Here is a 26,768-nt window from a genome sequence, read left to right as displayed (position 1 = left end):
GACTTCATTTAGAAAATTGGATTGAAATGTATGAAAATTGATGATATTTTAGGATTTTAGTAGTATTTCATGTGAAAAACTTGAAAGTGGTTTACTTAAAGACGACCTTCGGTAAAAAGAAATTTAAAGTTAATTTCAAATCCGCCAAAAAAATTATAGTATAAAACGTAGCTTATCTTTTCGTAAGAGTGATTTTAATTATAACGTTATTATATGCGGTAGCAGCAATATTACCATGTAACAGAATATGCTATTACAATTAGCACCTAAAATTATAAACACATATCAGCTTTGTTTAGATCTGTGTTAACTTTGAAGAGTTCTCTCTTATATATAGTAAGTACATAATGTGAGTAACATCAATGGAAGGTCAATGTCTCATTATCAGTTATCAATCGATTTTTTCTAAAGCAATTGGTACGATAAACTGTACATAATTTACGTTCAATATCTTATTGATATGCTAACTAGGGTTTGGGAATTTAATTGAATATATTATGTAACCAAGAGCTGTTGCCACATTTGCTTACTTTCACCCAAACTTATTTAAAATTCACTCTTATTGATGTGATGATTAAATCCATTTTTCTGGGGCGATTTCTAGTCCCAAATAGCGTTTGATAAAGAAACTAAATATGTGTGTATATTCATTAGTTGAATGAAGATATTACAATTTATTACTGTAATCAAACGTTTTACTGAAAAAACTCCTGAGTGTAATATTTTAACTACACTATTACATTCAACAAATATTTATTCAGGTAGAGTTATGCTCGTCCTCGTCCCTATTCAGTATAAATTAAATAAAGTAAATCTTCAGAATACATTTAACGAAAAATATGTAAGATAAAAAAAATAATAATTGCTAGCACTTAGACTGTAAATTGCTCGCTGTTAGAATAACTCATTGTATTATTTATTTTTAATAATATATATTTTTTTAAATAGATAAACACAAATGAAAGGCACAACCTCTCCCTGCTTGAGTATAAATTTCTACGACCTCCCTTCGCGCTGTTTAGTTTGAACGAGTTGAGTTGTCAGACACAGTTACGTTAAAATACGATACAAATGAAACTGAATAGTTGTGGCCTGTGCAGTGTTTGCAAATATTGACAATTCTAGGTAAGTGCACTGAATTTATTGGATTTGTGAACATATCACAGAATTTGTTATGTAATGCTTTTAAATAGATCTCGCTTCTTATGATTTAACTAGTTTTTTATTTTTTATAATATTATTTAATAATAATATTTTATTGTTATTAGTACTTTTTATAAGTTTTAAATTTATCTCATTTTCAAAAATTTTTTTTTTATGTAGTAATAGAAGAATATAAAGGAATAATTTTGCTCAACAAGTAAAAATTTAAATTAAAAATTAAAAATTGATTTTTTAATTTTTAATTATATTTTATTTAATTTAAATAAAATATAATGTAAACAACGACAAAATAATTTTACAATTTTAATTCGTTGTATATACTAAAGTATAAATCAGGTCTGTTCGCACGTTTTGAATCTTTTTTTCTTTATTCTATTGTCACACTTGACTGAACAACCAATCAAAATGTAACAGCAATTTGAATAAGCTATTAAATTTTCTCATACATTATTCTTCTAAGACTATAATTTTATATTATTTATATAGACATATCTGTTTCCTACAATATTATAACTAATTCATATCATCTCGTTGTTGAATCAATAAACGGCTCTCTATGTCTATGGTCGTAAAATGTGTAATAAAATTTAATATCACAAACAGTACGGAAATAGTTTTCTTAACACATAAAGTTTTATAAATTAATGGCAAAACGGAATTAGTTACCGTGAAACTATATTGACATGACAAGAAAATCTTAAAACCGACTCTACGCCAACGTATAATTCGATATTAACTATTTATAAAATTTCGTAATACCCAACGTGCCCTTAGGTGTTTAATGAGATCGCCACAAAAATATTTCACAACAAAATACGCCTTAGTTACATGTTTCGTTTGTGAAACACGTTATTAATGACAGATATGTGAGTAAAGTGCAATGTTCAACAGATTACTTTCATGAGCTCATCAGCGATTTACTGTTCGGATTCTCAAACCCTACTAATATAATGCAATAGCATGAACAATGTCAATTTATTGTCAGCTACAATGCTTAATTATTTACCTTCTCGCACGTTTTTTTCTCGACACAGTTACCGCTGGTAAGAAACAAGACGATTGTTTCTCTTGTGGTTTCATTATGCTGTGACTAATAAATTCCTAAATAGTTACGAAATTATATGCAAACATTTTAATTTACGAGTCCTAAAGTTTTTTTTTTTTAAATTATCAAATGATTTTCTTATGCAAAACGTAAAAAAATTGCTCTGTTTTAGGTAAGTTGCGTTTAGATACGACTATTAAATAAACTGATGATGAATATAAACAATACAAATGGCGTACCCGAGACGGAAGACATATTGAACACCTCGTTTGTTTTGATGTCAATTTTGATGAATTGCCTCTCGTTTATGTACAGCAATGTTATGTAATCGATGTAACAAAATCAAAACTGCCTAGCATGGTATATCTTTCGAATAGAAAATATATAACATGAATTCTCAATATAGTATTTGTAAATATAATATGTAAAGAATAAATTTCATATTATTTGTTAATGGGACTTCATGTAGCTATTTTAGGAGATACCGCTTTTAAATGCTGTCGGCAAAAAAAGGTTAAATGTTAGTTTTAATTGGATCGTTATGCTATGTTGAAGTAAAACGTTAAAAAATGTAAAGAAAAACTTAAAACTACCTTTTATTCTTTGTTTTATTGGAAAAGAAATATTATTGTGCATTAAAAAAAAAGTGAAGAGTAACTATTGAGATTTGGAGAAGACGAAACTAACTGTGTGTCATTGCATGGATGTACAGTTGAAAAATGATTTCGATTTCTTTCCTTCCATTAGCAGTATTTAAATTTTAATAATAACTTGACGAAGATATGTAATGAGAATGAAATATAAAGAATTGGATATTATAAATCTAACTCCCTTTATAGATGAACAACTCACGTTAAAATTAATAAAAAAAACGCTTGAGAAGTTTAAAATGATAATCGTTCACACTTGATAAAATAATAATAATTCCATCAGACATCACAAGTAAATAGTTTTATATTTGTTTTGTTAAACAACGTTCGTGCTTTTGTCTTTGTATAAAATATTATTTATACATATGTACATATATTAACACTATATTAATTGTTGCATTGTTTATAAAAAAATAAGAATTGAGTAATATTTTTTAACGATTTTTCCTCTCCTCATAATTGTAAGAACTAATTTACGTTAGATTCTTCTCATTAAGCTCAACATTTTAAATAGGTGATATATCAAATCTATCTTTTAAGGTGTACTAGAAACTAGAATAACAGATAATTCATTGTAACTGAATTTTGTTCAATATTAAAATAGGTTCAAAATACCGATTTAAATTATATCACTATTAGTGGTAGTTATCACTTAGCTCATATAATCTTCAAATCCGAAGTCTACTAAGCTTTGCACGTATTAGTTGTAAGATTATATATAATATAATCAAAAAAACTTAAAGAAACAAGCAGAAGTAACGATAGTGATTTTATATTAATAATAAATTCTCGAGATGAGACTATTCCGGAAACATGATATATTTAATATATACGATTAATTAAGAACGTTTCGCAATAAAATGTTTTAAAGCAATTTGTGATATTAAAATTCTCTTTACGTATATATTTCCGCGTAATCACGTCTCGGTTATGAAATTTCATATCAATTATAATATCCATAATTACATATATAAACCGTTATTAGTAGAAAAAAATCTTAAAACTTTTATCACACAAAGAATTCTCGTTTAATTCTTAGTCTGGTCCTTAATACGTATAGAGTTTGCTAAACGGTTCCTTTGTCGTCTGAAGTCATCTTTTTTACCTTTAAGATAAGATTGGATTAGCCGCTGAGAAAGTTAAAGCTCCTTGCACACTACTTATTTACTTATTTAGAATATCTGAGAGTAATAAAATGACATAAATGATTTACAATATAAAGAATAATTTGCGTACTCCCAAAGATATGAGAAATCACATTTTAGTTTCCATTTTCTAAACAAAATATGTAATAATCTGAAAATAGATTGCTTTAAAACACAATAATCAATTTACAATTTAACAACATAAATAAATTGCCTCTCAGTTACTTTGTCACTAATTAAAAAGTATATAATATATATTGCCTTTTTTATTGCTTTGGCCAGATGGTGACTATAATACTTTATTATTGAAACAGGAGAGAATATTTCGTCTTTTGTTAATTATTTTGTATTTACATAACATAACTAGGTGCGTTACTTTACGATGTGAGATTTGATGTTTCTGAAAGAACTAATTAACAACTTAAGACTAAATAAAATAAATTAATATATTTATATATATATATATACCACGTTTAAATTGAATACCAATACCAATACAATATTTCTAAAGGTATATTTGGACCTTGTTAAACCATAAAACAGGGCCTAATTCTAGTTTGCATTACTTAACACCGATAATATTATATAAGTACATCCAAAACAATTCATATCAAATGTATATATAATACTTTCTATATCGGCCTTCGTCTCCAAATCACGTGTTCATGGCATATCTGTCCTTGCGACTTTTGTAACAATCACAACGCTTTGATCTACTGACCCTAATGACATATCTGTAAAGGCTGTACGACAATTTACGAAAAATGCATTTGTATTTTTTGTAACTGTTATTTCGTTGTAAATGATTATTACCAATTATCAATCATTTACTTAAACCGTCTTCTGGCTTGTATGTTTAATGTAATAGTATGGAACGAAAAAAAATTACTTTGGTATATATAATTCTAATATTTTAATTAATTCGTTCAACATTATTACAACTATATTGATGATTAATTAAAACGAAATATATGTAAGTACAATTTGGAATATATATAAATTTTGTTAAGTGCTTTTCAACTATCAAGTAATTTAACTGGAATTTAAATAGGGTTATAAAACTCTGTATCGAGAAAACTTCACATGAGATTTTCATATCGACCTTAACGCTAACCCTTAACAGTTATATGTCAAAAGCATTTATATATTAATAGGTTATATATAAAAATAATTATACACATAATAAAATTATAAAACCAAGTAATTACTTAGGTATATAATGATTCTAAGTAGGTAGCAATTGAGAAATTATTTAAAAGGTATTGTTTATTCTTTGAAAATTGAATATAATGTTATTCCAATTTAAATATTCCATTCCCAAGACCTTAACAAAAGATTAAGCAAGATAAACTGTAATATCAGCGGACCATTGTCCTACCAGCCAATAAAATATAACCATTTGATTGCGATTTTATTAAAATAAGTTACATGAACCTATATTTTATTTACACGCAACTCACACATGATTGTAAATAGGATTTCAAATTAACTTTTTTCCTCATGTTCAACTCATTTTGCTAAGAATCGTAGGAAAAGCTAGTATAAATTAAACATGATATGAGTTATAATGATGATTTAATCTAAATATATTATGATTTACAGTTATTTTCATTTTTATTGTTTATTTTTATATGAATAAAATTTAAATGAGTGTTGAGAGTAAGCAACGAATAATTTCAGTTGACATTAATTCAGCGATTAATATTAATGAATTGCAGCATAAGATTATCAAAGAATACGACTTATCGTAATAGTCGTATAGATAATTTAATGTTTAAAATATGTTATTTTAGAGGTTTAAACAAACAGGTCTTAAATATTTTTTTTAATTTTATGTTCCTGTCATATATATTAATTTCTTTAGTTTTCATTCATAATGGTTAATTTAATCATTCATTGACACTACAATGTAGATTTTCTCTGTATGCTCGTTTAATCTGTTGCAAAATCAAATATAATGTTAGATGCGAAAGTATTATAAATAATAATTATTATTTTATATTATGTCCTGCTTAGAAACAATAACATAACTTTGAAATATAAATATAGATTATAAAATTAATGCAATACACGACCAAGGTGATTTTAAACACCATTTATCATCCAAGAAGTGTGCTGTACAGTATATAAATTTTATAAATATGTGTCACCATCAGCCTATCGAAGCCCACTGCTGAGCAAAGGCCGCTTCTCACATGGAGAAGGTTAGAGCATTAATCACCACGCTTGCTCAAGACGGGTTGGCGATTTCAATCTTATAATTTGAAATTATAAGACCAGGTTTCCTCACGATGTTTTCCTTCACCGTCCGTCAGTGGTGACTACATACTCTGAGAAAGTGCATATGACTCGGAAAAGATCACGTTGGTACTTGCCAGGTTTCGAACCCGCGCCCTCACGTATGAGAGGTGGGCCTTTAACCTCCAGCCTTAAATATGTATTCATTTAATAATAAAAATAAAATGCGTGATAAAAAGACATTTATTGAATGTTATCTTATATCTTAATAGGTTCAACAAATGTTCGTTTACTGTAGTTGCTTTTGTAACCTTTATCAGTCAATAGTTTAATTGGATTTTTGACTTGACTTTGTTCGGGTTTTAAACCTTTTAATTTTAAAACCAACAATTAAATATTATTTGTTGAACCCACCTCCAATGAAGATATTACGAAGGATGAGATCACCCTTAAGATGCAGGCTTATGTAGAAAGAGATATTGGCTCGTATTTTTCTTCCGTCCCGAAATTACAGACTATTTAGGGAGAGCACCGGTATTGTCTTCCCTCCGTCTGCCAGTCTTCACCGTGGGAGCTGATAAGATGACAGGAGACGTACTTCCCGATTCACTACTCAGATTCCATCGTGGTGGTAACTGGACCACATAACGAGGTCATGATGTCTTAAACTGTCTCAGGTCCAGTATCTATGAAATAATGCTTAACAGTGTTACCTAACTATTAATGTCGTCCGCCAGCAAACACACACTTTCTCAGAGGGTGACGATTCGAATCACAACACTTTTTTTTTTTTTTGATGACGCAGGGAAACTCTTTTTACGAGCCGTCTAACCGGCCTTGGTGGGAACGGAGAGGATGTGTGAGAATCACAACACTTAAGCCAATTTTGCCTTCAAACAGAAAACATGTTTCATAAATAATGCTTATAGAATTTAGCAATGCAAAATAATTTACATACTTGATAGTTCAAGGTCATAAATTATGTCACTGGAGAAAGCTTTGCGAAGATAATGTTACCTTTGTCTGAACTTTCGCTAAAAGCTCTCAATTATAGGTTGGCTAAATATCCTGCTAGTGTCAGCTAGTAGAACACGTTGTTACTATGTGGAAGACATTAATCATAGTATAAGATGCTAATAGTAGGGCTAACCCTATATTTAAATGAAAGTAATATAAACTGAGGGCCAAGAGCAACCAGAAGTTTCAGAAGACATAATATTAAAAAATAAGTATTAAAACTTGCAATCTATACTTAAGATTACATGTTACGCTGTAAAATCCATTAGGGCTAACATCTACACTCAAGTCTAAACTAAAAAAAATGTCATTATATTATTTGGGCGGCATCGGGATTCCTTCTATAAGAAATTTATCTAAATAAAAGTGTTACTCTCCCAATATTAGTACTTTTTTAAATACCCCACAAGTGTTATTATCGTATGCATTAGCAATAACACTTATGAGTCCGATGGCAAAAAAAAAACATTTTATATTGCGAAATCTTATTTCAATATAATCATGTGGCACAACATTTATCATTTATAAAATTGAATGATAGTCCTATTTCTAGTAATTTTTTTTTTAAACATAAACCTGATGATTTAGGATAACGTTTGTTGTTCAATGAAAAGAAAATTGTATCCAATAGGTGTCAACCGCGTCATTAATTACGTGGTATAAAATGATTATGAACATATTATAAGAAATAGAATGTGGCCTACAGATATTAAAAATCGCATCTACAGTTTAAATTTTTTTAATTTTTTTTTTTGTTCATGAGTGAACATGCAAAGAATGTTATTTTATTACATATCATGTACATGCGAATGTCGAGTTAGCCTATAAGTGGGGTGTACAATTAATGCATGTAACAAATTAAATTATTTAGTATTAATTAAGACTAAGAACTAAAATTGTATACAACGTTGGCTTCCTATTCAAATAAATAAATAAATAAATAGATCTTAACAATGATGCCTAGAGTACGAAATGGATCACAAATAAAATTCCACCGATTAAGGTCCCACGAAATAGAAGTATTCCTTTTCACTTTGAATATTCGTATATTTTTATCAAAAAGTATTTATATTTTTTTGTGATCGTATCTACTTTTTACATCATTTATTCCTAAGTATCTAAATTAGTGTGCCTGGCATATTAAGATACCTGTACACATATGGATAAAAGTAAAAAAGTGCAATGACCTTAAACACTATCTCTGACGGCTTAAAAATTTATTGCGCACTTGTTTATAATTCGAACCACTTTGAATTCTCATTAAAATAAAAGTATATTTTTATAACAGCTTATTGTTCTATTTACGATGTTCATCAAGTTAATATATAAATTTAAAAATATGTAAAAAAGTGGTAATATAAGTATAGTAATACAATAATATAATAATATAAGAAAGTATATAAATATATTATAAAAACAATTTAATTTTCGTCTACATAGAATGATCTGGTTCCGGGTTTAGCTATGATTTAAAAGGTAACATATAATTCTGTGAGCAAAGAAATCACTTACGTAATTATATTTCTATAATGTGTTCTGTACTATACTATCAAATATAGTTTAATTATATCCTTAATAAAAAAACAAATCCAAACGCTGAGGAATAAATTGAAATGTTACAATGAATTTAAAATTCATTATTTAATTGTGTAGTATTTGCAATATTACTCAATCCATCGTTGCATCGAAATTGCTTATTATCGTTCGTTTAATATTCTTAAGCAATCTAAAATTATATATTTTTTACGATTATAACTTATTACACCGAACAACGAGATCTGACGTGTACAAATAGATTAATTGATCGACTGCATGTTGGTGAGTTTTAAATAACAATTAATTTCGTTCACCATCCACCGGTATTAAAACACTGGCACGTGATACGGACATCAATCAGAATAGACGATACAACTGTTTAAACTGTTGTTATATAAATTAATCTGATGTAAAGCTACCTCTGAAATCCTTGTTAAATTTTTTTGAACGAAACCAAGATGTGTTCATTAAATTGAAATTAGTGTTATTTAAAATATATTGTGCAATACTATTCAAGCTCGGTTCTGATAATTAATATAATTGAACTATAAACCGGTAAAAACACGATACATATATTTTGTATGTGGTTTATGAATACTATTGTTCAATTTTGCAACCTCAGTCTTAGTGAATGAAACAATCGTAGCCGAGCAAGGAAATAAAAGAGATAATTAATGATTTTTCCTCCATATTGAGGTCATGGCGTGTAATACAGCTTGCTAAGTAAAGTGCAGTGACCTTAAACTTATAAATAATAATTTTCTTTTTTTCTTAATCTGTTTTAATGTCTTTACACCGTGATATTGTCTTGTGTAATTAAGTATGAATAACTTTTTGTTATGGTAATAATGGGATACGTCCTTTGTCTTTCAGATAAAATGGTTCTGTTTAATGAAATGATGTCATGTCTGTGATATCTTTGGAAACGTGTCTGCAAATGTCAAATCAGATATTAAATGCTCATTACGGCTGTTTTTGCCCCTTTTTCTGAAAGAAAAATAGAGCTTGAAAAAGTATGGTAAACGGTTATATATAAATTTAATATTTCAAGGAATTAAGACGACAAGAGGTCATTAATTTTTTTATACTGTAACTTCTTCACTGATGAGAAGAGTATGAAAGTTAATATATATAGCAATATATAACATATGGAATATTCTGTTAAAATTTTTGGGCGTGAAGTACAAAAATAACAATAAAAATACTTAACTACAATAAAAAAAACGATATATTATAGATAAGATAAAATATTCTGTCTCTTTGCTATTTTATTGGTACTAATTAAAACATAATATATGTACATAATTAAAATCAAACGATTCTTCTTTGATGATAAATAATGAAGTAAATTAAAATGGGCACTTAAAACAATTTATGTGTTCAACATTAATCTCTACTGTTTTTTTTTAATACAATTTAAAATTATTACGAATATACAATAACCAGGTTATCTATTTCTTAAATATATATTTTTTAAATCGAGATACATCAAAAAATATACACATATTATATTTTCAATGAAAAATATAAAAGTAATTAATAGGCGATAAATATTTTTATTAGGCTTTAACAGAATATTGCAATATTGATTTTGTAACAATTGTAAGTAAGTCTACGTTCACTATCTCATGTTAAATCAATTTGAATAAACTAAAGCCGTTACAAGTCGATCTGGGTTAGTGATGAAAGCTTCAATAAATGTATAATTAAGTGAAACTAGTATTATTCGGATTTACTACGCGAATTTTTTTTTATTTAAAAACTACATAATCCCGACGTTTCGGTTACTTTGCAGCAACCGTGATCACGCGCAGACGGGCACCTCGTCTGCCCGTGATCACGGTTGCTGAAACGTCGGGATTATGTAGTTTTTACATAAAAAAAAAATCCGCGTAGTAAATCCGAATAATACTAGTTTCATTTAAATGAATACTCGCGAAAATCTTAGATCTCATAATGTATAATTAAGTGTCATAGATTAATTAACTTATTATAAAGAATAGAAGTTGATTATGTATAAAAATTAATCTTGTTTTTCTTTAGTATATAGTTCATTGTTACCGTTAAATATGTTTTAACATAGAAACCGAATGTGAACTGTTGACTGGCACATGTTTTTTTATCAAGCAGATCATTAAGCATGATCAATGGCATTGTTGTTTCATGAAGCTTGACAAATTTTCCGATCTAACAGGTTATTACACAGAAAATTATTAAGTTTTAGTATTAAAAAATAAAATTTAATGAATTTGTTGTATAACAAAATTTATTTCTCCTCTTAACTGGGTTTTCGCAACATTAAATTGTTAAACTGGCAAATAAAGCAATTCGAATTTTAATGTATTGTGTTATTCTGCTTTGTAGGCTACAATAAAACTACGTATAAAATAGTTTTTTTTTTATTTTTTTTTGTAGTTTTCTCATGAAAACGTAACAGTAAAAGGCAAATAGTTTTTAATTTATTTCAATAGTGCGATTGTAGTACTTATGAGATTTAATTATACATGTTGATAAAAAAATATATACTGATTTTAAATGATTATTGACTTAATTTAGCAACAATATTTAAAGTAAAAATTATTCCTAACTAGAAAAACGTTAAATAATAATATTATTCTATTATAATATAATAACAATAACTGCTCTCGACCAATGGTTTTTATACATATTCTAAATAACAATCAGTGCATAAAATTGAATACAATGACTTCTTTATACGATCACAGAATCAGTTCCAAATTAAAAACTAACTATAATAATATTACTCTTGCGTAATTCATAGGAAGTCAATAACAATGGCCGTTGAATTAGTGGGGCAACACTAGTCAAGGAAGTTGCCATTTCCTCAAAACTGACATCGATATATTTTGTCTCAAGGCAATAAACTTGTTACAACATTATATGAGAAAACCGCATTAACATAGATATAAAATTATAAAAGTAAGATCGTATTTTCGTTAGCAATATTTGATTTAAAATGCTAAAAAGTAAACTGGATTTACATACGACTATTTAGTATGTGTAGACCAAAAAGTGCAGTTTGGATTTGTAAACATAACACACTATTATTAAAGTTCCCGTATAACTGAAGGTGTTTTAGTTTCAAAAAGGAGTGGTGACTTGAGTAGTATTAATAAAATGAACATGAACCAGCGATTTCAGCGATGGCAAAAAGTCACAATGTCCCAAAGAATTAATAAACAGGGGCATAAATAATACCAAGACATATCTGTGTGTTACGCAGAGAACATTAAAGGTTAATTGGTCTTTGACATGTATATACTTTATTAAACAGCAATGCTATGTTTTCGAAAACATGATATAACAATTAAATATGACAGAAAAAACCGATACAATATTCCATAAGCTCAGATGCAAAATTTCCAAAAGCTTTATTAAACGTAATTCTCGTCACGTTCCCATGGTTTTTCGAACAAATCATAAAGCCACTGACTATGTGTGCAAATACAATTAAACTCTAAACGTGAAATCCTAAAAATTACAATGTGAACTAGTTGGGTCAATAAAGAAAATAATATTCGAAAAATATACGAGGGCAGGTTCGTTATTTTATCATATATACGTGAGAAGTATCAATACTTCAATTTATTTCATTACTCATGTATACGTTGCTTATAACAGTCACTTTATTGACCATCCACTGTCATTTTGTTAGTTTTCGTTAATTATTTTTAACATAAATTAAAACAGTAAGATTTAAACTGGCCTCTTATTTAAATAGGGCAATCGGAGTATCCAAGTAACGTTATTAAATTTGTCTTTTGACTTTTACTACTTTCGTTATAATCACATGAACACAAAAGTTGAAAACTTGTATAGTCGTTAATAATATCTGAGGAATGTGAAAGTCGCATTTTAAAAGCACGAGCGCGCAATAACATTTTGTGTGAGCAAACTCATCTGGTGAAAAACCTAATTACACATAACACGTTAACGCGTTCCTCTCAAGAAATTAAACTTCTTTATATTATATAATTTTGTTTGTAATGTTTGTAAGTATTAAACAGCATCTAATTAACTTGTCTTTCTAACACGAAGTTTTTATAAATGAATTTGTATACAGTAATTAGGATTTACATCAGCTTTGTCATTAAAGTGAATTAATGACTGTTATGTAAGTATTAAAATTTATTCTGAAAAGCAATTTATTGTTTCGTAATATAATACCAGATATTAGTTTAGAGACTTTTAAAACTTTCATTTTATATAAAAATATATATATATATACTCTGACGTAACATATCTTACGTGACTTAAAAAGTTTAGAAAGATATTTTATAATTTTATATGCAATTAATTAGCAATAGGTAACATTTATTTTCTTATAAGAATTATCCGTAGAAGATATTCTTTTTATTTAAACCAAGATTTTCGGATATACTATTTTTATTATTTTCATGATGAGAAATGAGATTTTTCATCTCGTCTGCCCGTGATCGCGGTTGCTGAAAAGTAACCGAAACGTCGGGATTATGTAATTTAAAAAAATTATAAAAATCGCATGGTTAATCCAAAAAATATTAGTTTATTTATTATATCGTAAATAAATAAAAATATTTCAAGTAAACAAGAAGCTATCTCCAATCCCATCAGAATCACTTGTAAGTTTCCTATCAACTAAACAAACAATATCATTCAAGCGGGAAATTTTCAGTTGTTTACAGCGAAGCATTATTTTAATATTCATAACTGTGACCTTAATGAAAATAGCTTTACTTAATAAGTAATAGATATTCAAAGAGTGTTTAAGTTTAACAAACTATGTATAAACTAGAAGTGAATGATGTATAAGAAATATATTTTTAATTTGATTATGTACATTGTATTATGATTGGCAGGGATATTCCATTTTTATAATTAAATTGAACTGTACATTAGTTATAAGTATAGATTAAATTATGTCAAATTATTTCTAAAAGTTGCATTTTCGTATTAATTGGAGTATGCTCGTCGTAAATAAAAGTTTTATGTAGAATACTCGTATTACAAGAAAGTTTTCCGCGGTAATTGATTTTTATCGTGGGGATAAGATTCAAATTATATTTTTTAAATATGATTCACCATTGGAATGTTAGGCTTTTATGGACTCTATATGGCATTTTTATTACTATTGCAGAAACATTTTACAGATTCAGCATTTGGAAGTTTAATTTGGCCTTGTTTTTAATGTTCTTCTTTAATATCTTATACGGTCAAATTAAAAAAAAAATTTATTATGAATTTAAAAAGAACTATAAATGAGGGATTATAAGTATTAAAATAAAAAAATAAATAAAAAACATCCAGCAATAAAAACTTTATTTCATTTATTTTTACTTTATTTAATTTTTAAAAAAATCGAATTTTTAATATTAACTTTATACTCTGGGAATGGAAATGACGTAGAAAATGACTATCACAATACTTCTCCTAATCACTTGATTCATCTTTCCATTGTCAACAGAAACTGACTCTAGTTTATCTAGTGACTTCTGGTTTTCAGCCATTCTTCCCTTCTTATCAAAAATATTTTAGCTTCTTGTACATTCCCAACTGAACCTATTTCTATCCAAGCACAACCGCTTGAGTAATTTCCCATTTGGCTTTCAACTTGGTCAAAGCACTATTTGCCTCAATTAAAATTACTGAAGACGTCTCGTAAGCCATGGAGAGTAAACAAGTTACGATATTAACATTACTTGATTTCAGCAATGTCTTCTATACTGTGAACTTTGACACCTTGCTTGCAACTTTGTTTTATCTTAACACATACGTACCAATAGCGTCTTTGACATTACCTGTTGTAACGCAACACGAACGAAAATTATTGAAGTGATGCAATAAAAAATATTGATAAAAATTTAATTGAATCCGCGGAACTTGTAATGAAATAAACAAAGACTAACTATTACAATAGATTGATATGAAAGTGGTCATAACAAGAGAATATATAAATAATAAAAATATTGTATTGCATTCATCAGCTTTTTATGTTGATTTTATTACCTTTTATAACATCTGAGGTATGACCGGCTGGTCATTAAATATTGAATAGAAATATGTAATGTACTTAAAAATTTTATAACATAGGTTTTTCCATTATAGGCTAATAAAACGAAATGTCTTGAAAATTATATCAATAAGGTTTACAATATTTGTATAGCTAACTGGATTGCACAACTGAAGTAGATTTTAATTTGCTTCGAAGTATTATAACATAATAAGTCAAAGATAAAAACGAATTTATCGTATTAAAGTTTGTTCGTTTAATACATTTTTTTAGAAAATAATTCATAAAAATTAATATTTTTTTCATATAACCTTTTTCATGTGCTTCATACAATAACAGTTTGACTTCAAAACAGCAACGGAACCCTGCTTTTCCAGAAACCCAGTTATATAAATATTTATTTTAAAAAAAGTATGTAAAATAAGTTTTGTTTTGAATAAGAACAAAAGAAATCGAAGTGAAAGATAAAAATGCAACTAAGTCAGAAGATTACAAAACCCATCGCTTTTATTATACACGCACGCTCCTACGCTTCGTCGGTTCCTGCGAGCCAATTTCCTGTTAGTAATTTTTATAGACAGTATCCCATAAAGTATCTCCAATCCTCGAAGCCTTAGCATTTTTCGATACAAGCGTTTACTTACTAAAACGTGTCGTATATTTTTATGAGACATTTTATTCAGCCTTATACTAACCTTTTCTATATGAAATTTGTTAACCCGTGTCAGGTATTAAATACGTATTTTTTTAAGGCTATAAGAATATAGTTAAGCTATTGGATGAGATTTTATTCGTTTATGTATAAAAATTCCGTTACTGAGACAGTGCAACTAATTAAAAACACGTTTCCCTCGAACACCGTCAAATATAAAATCGTATATACATGAAATATTTATTGTAAAGTTAAATATAGTTTAAATGGTAAGTAAATGCAAGATTTCAAAGATAACAATAAATTACAGTTGTTAAAAGTCTTATGAATATATCAAATGAAATTAAATAGTCGGACCCAAAAAAAAAAACCCATTTATTTCCAAATAAAACCGAATACAAAAGGAATTATAAAATGTGTTTAATGAATAAAATATATAGTTTAATAATAATCAAATATATGGGTAAAATAATGTGTTATCGAAGTGGTTGTTAAGTGGATTTTCGCCTTATTATATTTTTTACCCGTGTGGAATATAGACCGTCCCAACACTACAATAAAATTGCACAGTATAAGAGTAAAACGTGCAATAACATATAGTAAATCGGTATTTATGTAAAAATACTACTAATTTTAAAAAAGTGAACTTGTAAAGACTACAAATAGAACTAAAAACTGTTCAATAAATATTTAAATTTCTCTGCCATTGCTATAATAGGAAGTCTTATTCGTTTCACCATAAAATGGGGAGCCTACTTGAATAATCGTAAGTGGTTCATTTGTACATTTAACGAATGTTTTAATAGCTTTCCATTATTTTTATTTCAATATTTTATATTCAAATAAAAATATAATTGATTATTAAAACATAAATAATTTTAAATAAACTATTTTTTTACATTTATTTGTCTTAGAAACACGGTTAGCATAAAAAAATCAATGTAGATATTATTTATACACATATTGGTAAAACTATAGTTAGCTGGCATACGATTTAATTGGCAATTTTTATTAAAATTGATTTTATTCGCATGTTCTCTACAACTATCAGATGTTCTGTTCAGTCGATATAGAACCATGTGCATAGCTCCATTCTTCATTAATAACATCTTCGTATTTTTATTTGCTTCATACCGAAGGACTTCTTACTTCTAAGAAATTGAGACATGTGAGTTAAATAAAACAAAACACAAACATACATTTCCGTTAGGACCGATCTCGTTACACTTCAATATAGGACTATAAATGTAATTTCATATAAATGTGTATTATACACTTAATGACTCAACATTTTTAAGCCCAAGTTAGTTATTCGATTAAATGAAAATTTATTTGATACCCAGAAATCCCATTCGAAAGACTTGGCTTACCCGAATAAAACCAAGTATAGCGTTACAGCAGACCTTGGCGCGTACAACTTCATATAAATCTGGTTAAAATGTATCATAATAAATCAGTATCATTATTTTCGAATATCTTAAATTTCTAAACATAATATGTATGTTATGTATTCAGAAAATATTTAATACCACACTAATTCATTTTAGTCATAAATTAAAACAATTTCTTAAAATGTATCTTATTTCAGTCCTCAATTATTTAAATTAATTCGAAAGTCACGTTTGTTTCATTTATAAAAATGTCATCTTTTGAATATGTTCGTGCTTCTTGTGAGACGAGGAATTATTAATTATTAATGTATTTATTTATTACCGGGTATGGAATTAACTTCAACTTACAATATTAAACAGTTACATATAAAATTTGATTTTCCTCATTTCTTTTCCAAAATCATTGAAAAACCTTTCTGACTATTTTATTTAATTTGCCTTACAATTGATAGAAAGTGTAGTATTTATATTACATATAAAGCAACTCTTATTTTTATTCATTCCTTGTATATGTTTCTTATAATTCCGTATTTCATTATTAAGCATTAAACATTTATTTTTAGATAATAACATTAAAGTTTACAAATGTAGGTTTTAAAATATTGAACAGAACTACGTTCTCGTGGTAATTTTGTTTGAGCTTTCCTTTCGCATATTTTGAAAAATTTGATTTCTATAAATATTTTTTCTGTTGCATATTAGTGTTCTTCTTTTTCGGACAAAAATGAAATAAAATATTTACAAAAATTAAGTAACCAAATATGTCTAACAAGGCTGACAATGTATCATAAAATTTGTGTTTTTGTTTACATTTGGCTCAACAAATTCTTTTGTTTCAGATAAACATGGTGAAATTCACAGTATTTTTTTTACTAACAGTTTGTAGGCAGTCACTAGGACAGTATGTCTTATTGACCAACTCAGGGCGTTCAAACTTGCAGGGTTTAACCCAATCATTTAATGGTATATTTCCAGTTCAAAGGTTACCAGTGAATGGGCTCGGGTAAGTCTAGTTACTTAGCATAGGCTTAATATAGAAAAGTTAATTTAATAATTACTAAATAGCTAAAACACTAGAATGTAACGAACTAATAACTTGTAATCAGTGTGACTAACGGACACCATGTAAAACGTGACTTTGAATTAAATTCTACATTTTTTCCAACAAAAAAAACTTTAATGAATATATTTTCATTATTTGTATACATGTGTTACACCCGTATATGATGCGCTCTTTTGTTTTCAAAGCGGTAATTGACAAAACAGGCAGTGCCATATTAATTCTAGCAAATTTAATTAAAACTCGTAACATTATATTTTATTCATTTAATGATGTTCGTATTTGAGTATAACTCAACAATGTTTTCGTGTATTTTCATTTTAATAATTACTGTACATAACAGGAAAAAAATGTACATAACATTAACTTTCTTAATAACTAATATATTATATTGAAATTTTAACCAGCACTAGCGCTCCTTATTAATCAGTAGTTGTATGTATGTTGCATGAACTAAACTTGTGTTGCTATCCAATTTGTTACCAGCTATCTCCGAGCGAGGAATATTGAAGAGCTTGGACGGCAAGTAAATATAAGGTTAATCATATTTATTTATTTCATTATATTTTTTCTTCTAATAACAAAAATATATTGATGAGAATGTTCTTCCGAATACAATATTTTAATTACCATATTAATGTTGTATCGCCTGAATCCTTAAAATGTAAAAGGCTCACACAAACTTCATAAATAAATTAAACAAAATCAATTTCTGTAGGAATATTTTGAACTGAAGTACAATAAAAAAAAATATTAATTTATTTTTGTTTTAGTAGACATAAATGATGTAAATAATATTTATATAAGTAAATTGTAGTAGTAAGAGAAACAGCTCAAATAGTTAATAATGAATACACTGTTATTTGGTGAATATAAAAATGTTTTAGGTCTAGTCACAAATTAAAGAAAAACAGAATTAATTATGTGTTATCTCCAATATAGTTTCAGTAACCCTCCCCCACCGGTGGGAGCAGCCCAAGATCCGGCAACACGGACTTGTGGACTCGCGCCGCCATTTTGTGTTAAATCTCGATACCGCTCCATAGATGGCTCTTGTAACAATCTTCAAAGACCCACATGGGGAGTCCCTCAAACACCTTATGGCCGACTGGTACATTATAAGTATGCAGACGGTAAGTATATTGATATACTTAATTAAAATTAATTGACATAAATTAAATTTTAGTATTATATATATATATTAACTTTTATTATCACTATAATGTAATAAAACTCTCAATATAGTAAGCATAATATATTGTAACATTTAATTAAAACTGAAATTTCCTAAGAATTTTATGGATTATATAAAAAAAACGTAGACTGTTTTCCAGATTAAATGGAAAAACATTGCAAGGCTATTCTTTTTTATATTAAAAAGTAATGAAGTGATTTTTAGAGTGTTAAATAAACCAAGTCTTTCCATCCTGTTCATCTTATCTTCGTCTTACCTGCACATTCGTGTCATTAAACTGAAATCTTAAACGACAGGTGTCTCTGCCTTCGCAAAATCTGTAACAGGCGACGATTTGCCTAATCCTAGAGAATTGAGTAATATATTCTTCCCTGAGCAACACCTTGTTGATCCGGTGTGGAATTTGAATGCACAGCAGTGGGGACAAATTATAACACATGACATGTCATTGACAGCTGGAATACCACAGAGTCGTAAGTATATATTTTTGAATAATCCATCACCAAAACTAGTTCTGTCATAATTTGAACTCTGATTGATACTGATATCAATATTAAATCATGTTTATAACTCTCTACTTTTTCGATTGTCTTTCCTTTTAATACACAGCATATTTTCAGATAAAGAACCTGTTACTTGCTGTGATGACAACGGACAGCTCACTCCAGATTCAGCTACCGATCCTTTATGTGCACCAATCCTTATCCCACCTAACGACCCCGTCCACTCTCGACTTGGTACACGTTGTATGAACTTTGTCAGAACAGGCACAACGAGAGACAGAGGCTGTACACCACCATTCGCCCCCGCAGAGCCGGTAACTTTAGCTGTTTCTCTAGTTTATTTTTGTTACTGGATTTTCATGGGTTATCAAAAGTAAATGTTATGATATTATTTGAAACAAAAACACTGACTCATTTATTCGCACTTAATATTTTTACAGTAAAAGTAAGTAAATAAATTCCTTTCTGAATTACTAGAAAAACATTTAAGAATGGTACGTAGATTTTACTATTAAGTCATAAACAAATAACTTCAAGTAAATTATACTTTACTGATGTTATAAAACATGTTATTAGATACCTTTAAATTTGGCGAAATTACACAAATTATATATTATTGTTTGTTTAACTAGAGGACTTTAAAATAACTGCACTATACATATAAATTACATTTAAAAGCCGATTGTTACCATCTACCACGTCTTGAAATGTCTGGTTAAATTTCAAAAGTAGTTTGGTTTGATCGCATTTTTATGACTTTTTATTAGATTTCAACCGTCACAGCCTATATGGATGCTTCATTCTGTTACGGCAGCAGTGAAGGGCAGGCTCGTCCAATTAGAGCTTTCCTTGGCGGTCGTTTGCAAACCTACTTAAGAAGAGGCTCTGAATGGCCACCGCAAGATCCAAATGTAACTGTGACTTGTGAATCTGCTCAATCACCTACCGAACCCTGTTACTTAGCAGGTATTGTTCATCTATAATAAGTAAAGTATTTGTATGTATGTACGTATGGGTTTTATTTTTTTATCTTCTTAGTCCTTAACATAATTCAACGCTGTTATACAAAACAATATTACTATATATTTTTTTCTGTATTGCTTGGTAGATATCTATTATAACTCTCTAGTATCTTGTCCCAGGTGACATTCGAGTGAATCAGAACCCACAGCTTACAATACTGCAAATACTAGTACTCAGAGAACACAATAGAATTGCTGATACACTAACCGCACTGAATCCACATTGGAACGATGAGACCACATATCAGGAAGCAAGACGTATAGTTATTGCTGAATTACAATATATCAACTACTATGAATACCTGCCTATTTTCCTTGGTAAGTATAGACTGAAAATTTCATAATGTTATGAAGTGCTCGTGTAAATATTATTAAAGAGTATAGTTCATATATCGAAGCTCACATTTAGTTTATATGATTGATCTTGAAATGTATATATAATACTTAAAAAAAATAACTGACTCTTCAACGCTAATAAGCGGTGAGTTGTATATAGTATAAAGATGAGAGTAAAATATATAAAAAATAACAGGCAAAGATAAATTACCTTTTATATAATGATGCACTATTTTTACAATTATGTGTATGAAATATAATATTTTCTTAGGATTGGATATCATTCAATATCCTGCGAATCATATCGGAAATCACAGTTTTTAGCTATGAATAAATAAAAAAGTTAGAATATTAAAATCTCGAAATGATCTTCAGCATCATCTAAAGTAAATACATATGTACCTTAGGATTATGAAAATTATTATAATTATTATCTTTTTCTAATAATTGGCAAAGATTTCGATTTAGTTTCTATTTTGTAATTTTATTCCAATAACTATAAACAATCCTTGAAAACAGACTATAACGGAACCATTATATCAGCATCGTTTTAAAATATATATTTTTTATAATGATTATATATGAATCAAATTTGAGTTTGTTATTTGTTGTTGTTACTAGTGACTTATCTGTTTATCATTATCATAGATATTTATTGTTTTAGAGGTTAATGCTAGTTTCTGTATTAATAATTTCATAATAGTGTTTTGTATAAGTTGTAATTAATATCTCATTCCGGCTTATAATGTGATAATATTATAATGAAACCCTCATAAATTCTAACTCCCGACCGATTTTAATTTATTAATGAGTGTCGAACGCATTAGGCTATATTTCTTCAACTATTATGTCCCTTTGAAGATAGTGCTAAATAGTTATAAAAATATTAAAACTATTATTAGAAAAAAAAGTATTTCTGTTGCTTTTAAAATTCTATGTATATTTGCACGATTTAAACAAACAAGGTATGAGTTACAAAACATTTAGTGGAAACAACGAATATAAAAATATGTACTATCACAATAGTGATATAAATTTGTGTGGTCGCTTATGAAGTGTGATAAATTCTTCCAGGTGTTGAAAATATGATAAAGAACAAACTTATATACCCTGGCGCGAGGGGATACATCAATGATTATAACCCAAACGTCGATCCTACCGTGCTAGATGAACACGCCACCGCTGCGTTTAGACACTTCCATACGTTAATCCGCGGATATTTGCAGTCAGTATTTGTTTTTCCTTAGCACAAGTTTCCATTAAACCATTGTATTAATACGAACTAACTATATATGGTATCCGACTATAGTTAATTCAAAATAAATTCCTTTTCAGATTGGTAACAGAAGACAGACACTTAGCTGGAATTGTTCGTCTGAGCGATTGGTTTAACCGGCCGCTATTATTAGAAATCGAAAATGCTTTTGACGATTTAACAAGAGGACTTACTTACCAGCCTCAAGGATTTAGTGATCGATTTTTTGATAGCGAAATCACACAATACTTATTCAAGTAGGTTAATTTGTTACGGCTAATGGTAATCTCATGGTGTATGTAATCCATAAATGCCCAAATGGACCTTCTACCGTAATTAATGTCAATTTATTGGGGATATTATGGTGATTGTAAAACTATAAATTAAGCATAGTTTTACAGAATATTTTCTCGTTATACCATTTTCTCTTCCCCAATGGTATTTAATACAAAAAAAAATCCAATACTTTTATGTCTGTTATAAGATAGCTACTTATAAATTGTTTAGCTTTTGATATAAAACACTTTATTGCTCAGTTTTATAAAAAAAAATAATTATGTTTTATATTTTTTCATATAAAAACGGACGTGTTGATTTGGATTTGATGTTATATTGTCAATATATTTCAGAAAGGCAACAAAAGCAACAAAAGATTTCAAGTTTTTTGATTTTCTATTTCGTTCTTGAGTGGAGTCATATTGTTAATATTTTTCATATAAGTGGACAGAACAGTTAAAGTTCTTAATATACAGTGCATTATTTTAATGTTAGCACTTTTAAAAATTATTTATATAATAGTTGCTATACTATAAAGCTTTGTTATAAAAGCCTTAGACAAGTCAAATTAAAAAGAATAGTAAAGTGTTCATGATATTTAGATAAAACTACAAGTCATTTCTTGTACAGGCGTAACAATACTTTTGGGGGTGATCTCCGCGCGATTGACATACAACGCGGTAGAGACCACGGCCTCGGCAGTTACATTGCAACTCGCGCTGCTTGTGGTCTTCCAGTGCCAAAAACCTTCAAAGATATGACAGATTTCATTCCTAAAAAGGTAATCATGCTTATCACGATCGAAGTTTGCTGTAAGTAAGTAAACTTGAAATTTTATGACATCAATTATTTTTTTGAACAGATTTTTGTGAATTTTTTAAGTGAAAATCTTATATCATCATTTTCAAAACAGAAAAACAGGTAGGACAGGGGCAAAATGGTAGTGTTGTTACTATCTCATTCAATAAATGTGCAGAGCTCTGCAATATACGTGTTTTTGAATATTTATTTTTATGATTATTAGTGATTATTATAGAGAAAACAATTTTTGGAGCCTTGTTTGAGATAGATATATCTACACGATCCTCCTTTAATAATTTTCTGAATTTAAAATCCTATTGACAAATAAATATATTTACACAGAGAGTGGAACTCCTAAAAATCGCGTATGAAGCTCCTGAAGATGTAGATCTGGTAGTGGCAGGGTCTCTGGAAACTAATGTACCAGGAGCACAAGCGGGGCCCACTTTCCTATGTATCCTTACAGAACAATTTTACCGTACACGTGTTGGTGACAGATTCTTTTTTGAGAACGGAGGGGATCCGGACACAGCATTTACTCCCAGTAAGTTTATACTTCTTTATTTGTTTACAGAGATGATAGGGTTCTTCTTCTAAGTAAGTAATCTCTGAGATCTAAAAAAAAATGTCATAACGTCTTGCTTAAGAATTTAAACTTTATTTATAACATTAATAATGAAATAAGATTGCTATTAAAAATTAAACAAAAGAAGTTGATTGCCCATTAGACTTATAATTGATTACCTTCTTGAAAGCTACTGTTTTTATAAAAATATCTCATAGCCTCATAAATCATTCTTGTAAAATACAGAGACACTTAAACTTAGTAGAAGCTAAGTTTTTCTGAATAGAATTCGTTAAATACATTTTATTTTAAACTTGATAATTCACAGATATGTTTGATATTATTTACGAAATATCTTTAATTGCTAATGGTACTAGAAGGTTTTACTAATAAAATATTAATTTATATTAAAAGGTCAACTAGAATCCATTCGCCATGGGTCATCAATAGCTCGAATTTTATGTGACAACGCCAATAACGTACAGCACATGCAGCCAAGAGCCTTCCAACAAATATCGACTGGGTGAGAAATAACGCTCTACTATACATCTATTACTTATAAGTGTTGTGTAGAAAGTAAAAAGAAAAATGTAAGCAGAATAAAAAGTGTCAATGAATAATATATTTTATAGCAAGGTCATATACATCACGCTTTTATCATCTTTATCAAGTTTTTAAATGTTTCATTTTAAAAATGAAAAGTGAAAGAATTAAAATTAGATACAGTAATAATAAGAAAAATTTTCAGGAACATGCCAGTGCCATGTGAACAGTTACCGGCCATTGATCTGAAGTTATGGCAGTCAGTGGGAAAGTAAAATAATAGCATGTTATGTAATCTTATATTATAATATTTTTCTTAAATATCTTATATAGTGTGACTATGTAGACTATGGAGTCTAAGTGAATGATTGATCATTGTTTATAAAATGAGTAATTTATAATACCTTTAGTCGCTTATATCCTGTACAGATTCGTAAATAAAAATAGTAAGATTATGTCGTGTATAATTTTAATTTTAATGTGAATCTAGAAAAATAAAATAAATATCTTTTAGTATGTGATTTACCGGTAACAAAAACTTTAGTATGAGGGAAGTGAATGGCCGTGAGGGAATATCGTAACTGTAATTAAACAGACAAAAGTATAAACACTTTAAAAAATTATTATTCATAAATAATCGCTTAAAATAATAACTTAGAAGTAATAAAAGTCATGGTAAAGATTCTAATAGTATTGGCTAAATAGTAAATTAAAAGGAAAGACTATAACATTGATCAGGGAACACATTAAATACTTTTTTAATTACTGAGAAATAAGTCTGTATGCAATTTTATCAAGTAGAAGTTATTTGTGAAATTATATTCTTTTTACCTAAAACTATAGTGAACCAACCATTCGTTGAATTAAGAAATTTAAGAAAGGAAATAGTTGACAACTTATCATAATGTTAAAGTGCTAAAAAAATAAAAAAAAAAATCTTAATACTTAATTTTATCAAGTGACATACTCCAGCTAGATAAACAAAATAAAAAAAAAACTATTTGGTTGCTTATACAAATTTTGAACGGTATGTAAAATTCGACATTACAATTCTTTGTTCTAACACTATCAAGAAAAAAAATTCCCCAAGTAGAAGTAGTTCACATTTTTGTCTATTAGTATACATTAAAAAAATTATTTGATCACATATTGTTTCTCACCAAAATCCTACTTGATATTTCTACAATGAAAATTAGTTAAGTTAATATATACCGCAGCAAAAGACGTTACGGCCATTGTTACTATTTGTTTTTCATAAATGAGTTCATATTAACTCACTTTGGTAAGTAACCTTTACAACCTTTTTAGACTAATTTATTTTAATTTGGATATGAAATGAAAGGTGAATTAATTAAATTACTGAAGGAATAACGACCATCGTTAATCATTATTGATAGTTTAGTAATCTATTCGTCGGACTATCTGAATATAGAGACGATAATCCTAGTTGGCTATATGTATTTGTTGTGAAATATAGCCTAACCTTACTTATGCTCTATTTAATGGATGAAGAAATATGAATTTTTATATAACTTGACATTTTATATACAAAATATATTATAGCTCAAAATTAAATAATATGAAATAAGTAATAACGTAAACTGTCAAAATCATTGTTTTTATAATTAAATTTAAATCAAAATCGTATGAAAAGTGTAACAAGCCTAACCTTACCCAATTATTAAAATGGCAGTCCTGAAAAATTAATGTACGCTATAAATGTAAATGTTGTCATGATATGTATCATGACTTAATGACATAATACTTTCAACGACGTTGGAGTTCCTCACGAAACGGGTGGGGGTGATGAATATCGAAATATAAGATAAACGACAATTTGTTCCAAAATATTTTTTATTGACAAATTAAAGAAACTTGACAGTTTCCCAAAAGTTTCTTTACATTACACCTTCATTTATTTTGTAGTATTTTGTTATCATATTATATTAAAATGAGACTTTTGTTGTTATAAAAAAAAAAGAACAGAAATTGCTTTTTCTTCCAAGACAAAAAGTGGCGTTACGTAAACACTTGTGAGCCACAAACGAACCAAAAGCCTGTTAGTTCCCGCGGCCCAATTTAATAATAATAAATTTCATGACCCATTTCCCACAGAACCTTTTGATCTCAAAATTTTTAAGTCTTTTAATAATAGAAAAATATGAAAAATATATTTTTTCTAATTCTTTATCAGATTAGGAGTAAATTTCTAAATGACGACATGTTTTTTTGATTTGGAAACGTGGCTAAAGTTATAATTTTAGATTTTATTGTTAAATAAACTAAATTTTGTTGTGGTACATAGAGTCATTTTTCTATTTGTATATTAAGTCTTATAGTTAAATAAAACTAATATTTTGAAAT

General features: G+C 28.1%; 1 protein-coding gene across 2 annotated transcripts; it reads left to right on the top strand.

Moving 5' to 3' along the window:
* The first annotated feature begins 1,007 nt into the window (after positions 1 to 1,007).
* Positions 1,008 to 24,858, top strand: LOC116769252 (peroxidase). 2 transcript variants are annotated; one of them, XM_061529436.1, is made up of 14 exons: positions 1,008 to 1,125; positions 17,688 to 17,851; positions 18,395 to 18,445; positions 18,851 to 19,041; positions 19,400 to 19,576; positions 19,724 to 19,920; positions 20,374 to 20,572; positions 20,749 to 20,946; positions 22,039 to 22,189; positions 22,300 to 22,476; positions 23,126 to 23,276; positions 23,639 to 23,840; positions 24,276 to 24,384; positions 24,610 to 24,858. In XM_061529436.1, exons 2-14 carry the CDS (start codon positions 17,694 to 17,696, stop codon positions 24,677 to 24,679), a joined length of 2,031 nt encoding a protein of 676 aa, XP_061385420.1. In that variant the 5' UTR covers positions 1,008 to 1,125; positions 17,688 to 17,693; the 3' UTR covers positions 24,680 to 24,858. The 2 variants fall into 2 exon arrangements, with proteins under 2 accessions (XP_061385420.1, XP_061385421.1); XM_061529437.1 differs by lacking the exon at positions 18,395 to 18,445.
* Positions 24,859 to 26,768: the final 1,910 nt, after the last annotated feature.

The sequence above is a fragment of the Danaus plexippus genome, chromosome 5, assembly GCF_018135715.1.
Source record: "Danaus plexippus chromosome 5, MEX_DaPlex, whole genome shotgun sequence".
NCBI classification, from domain to species: Eukaryota; Metazoa; Arthropoda; class Insecta; order Lepidoptera; family Nymphalidae; genus Danaus; species Danaus plexippus.
This window is presented reverse-complemented; position numbering and strand designations above follow the sequence as displayed.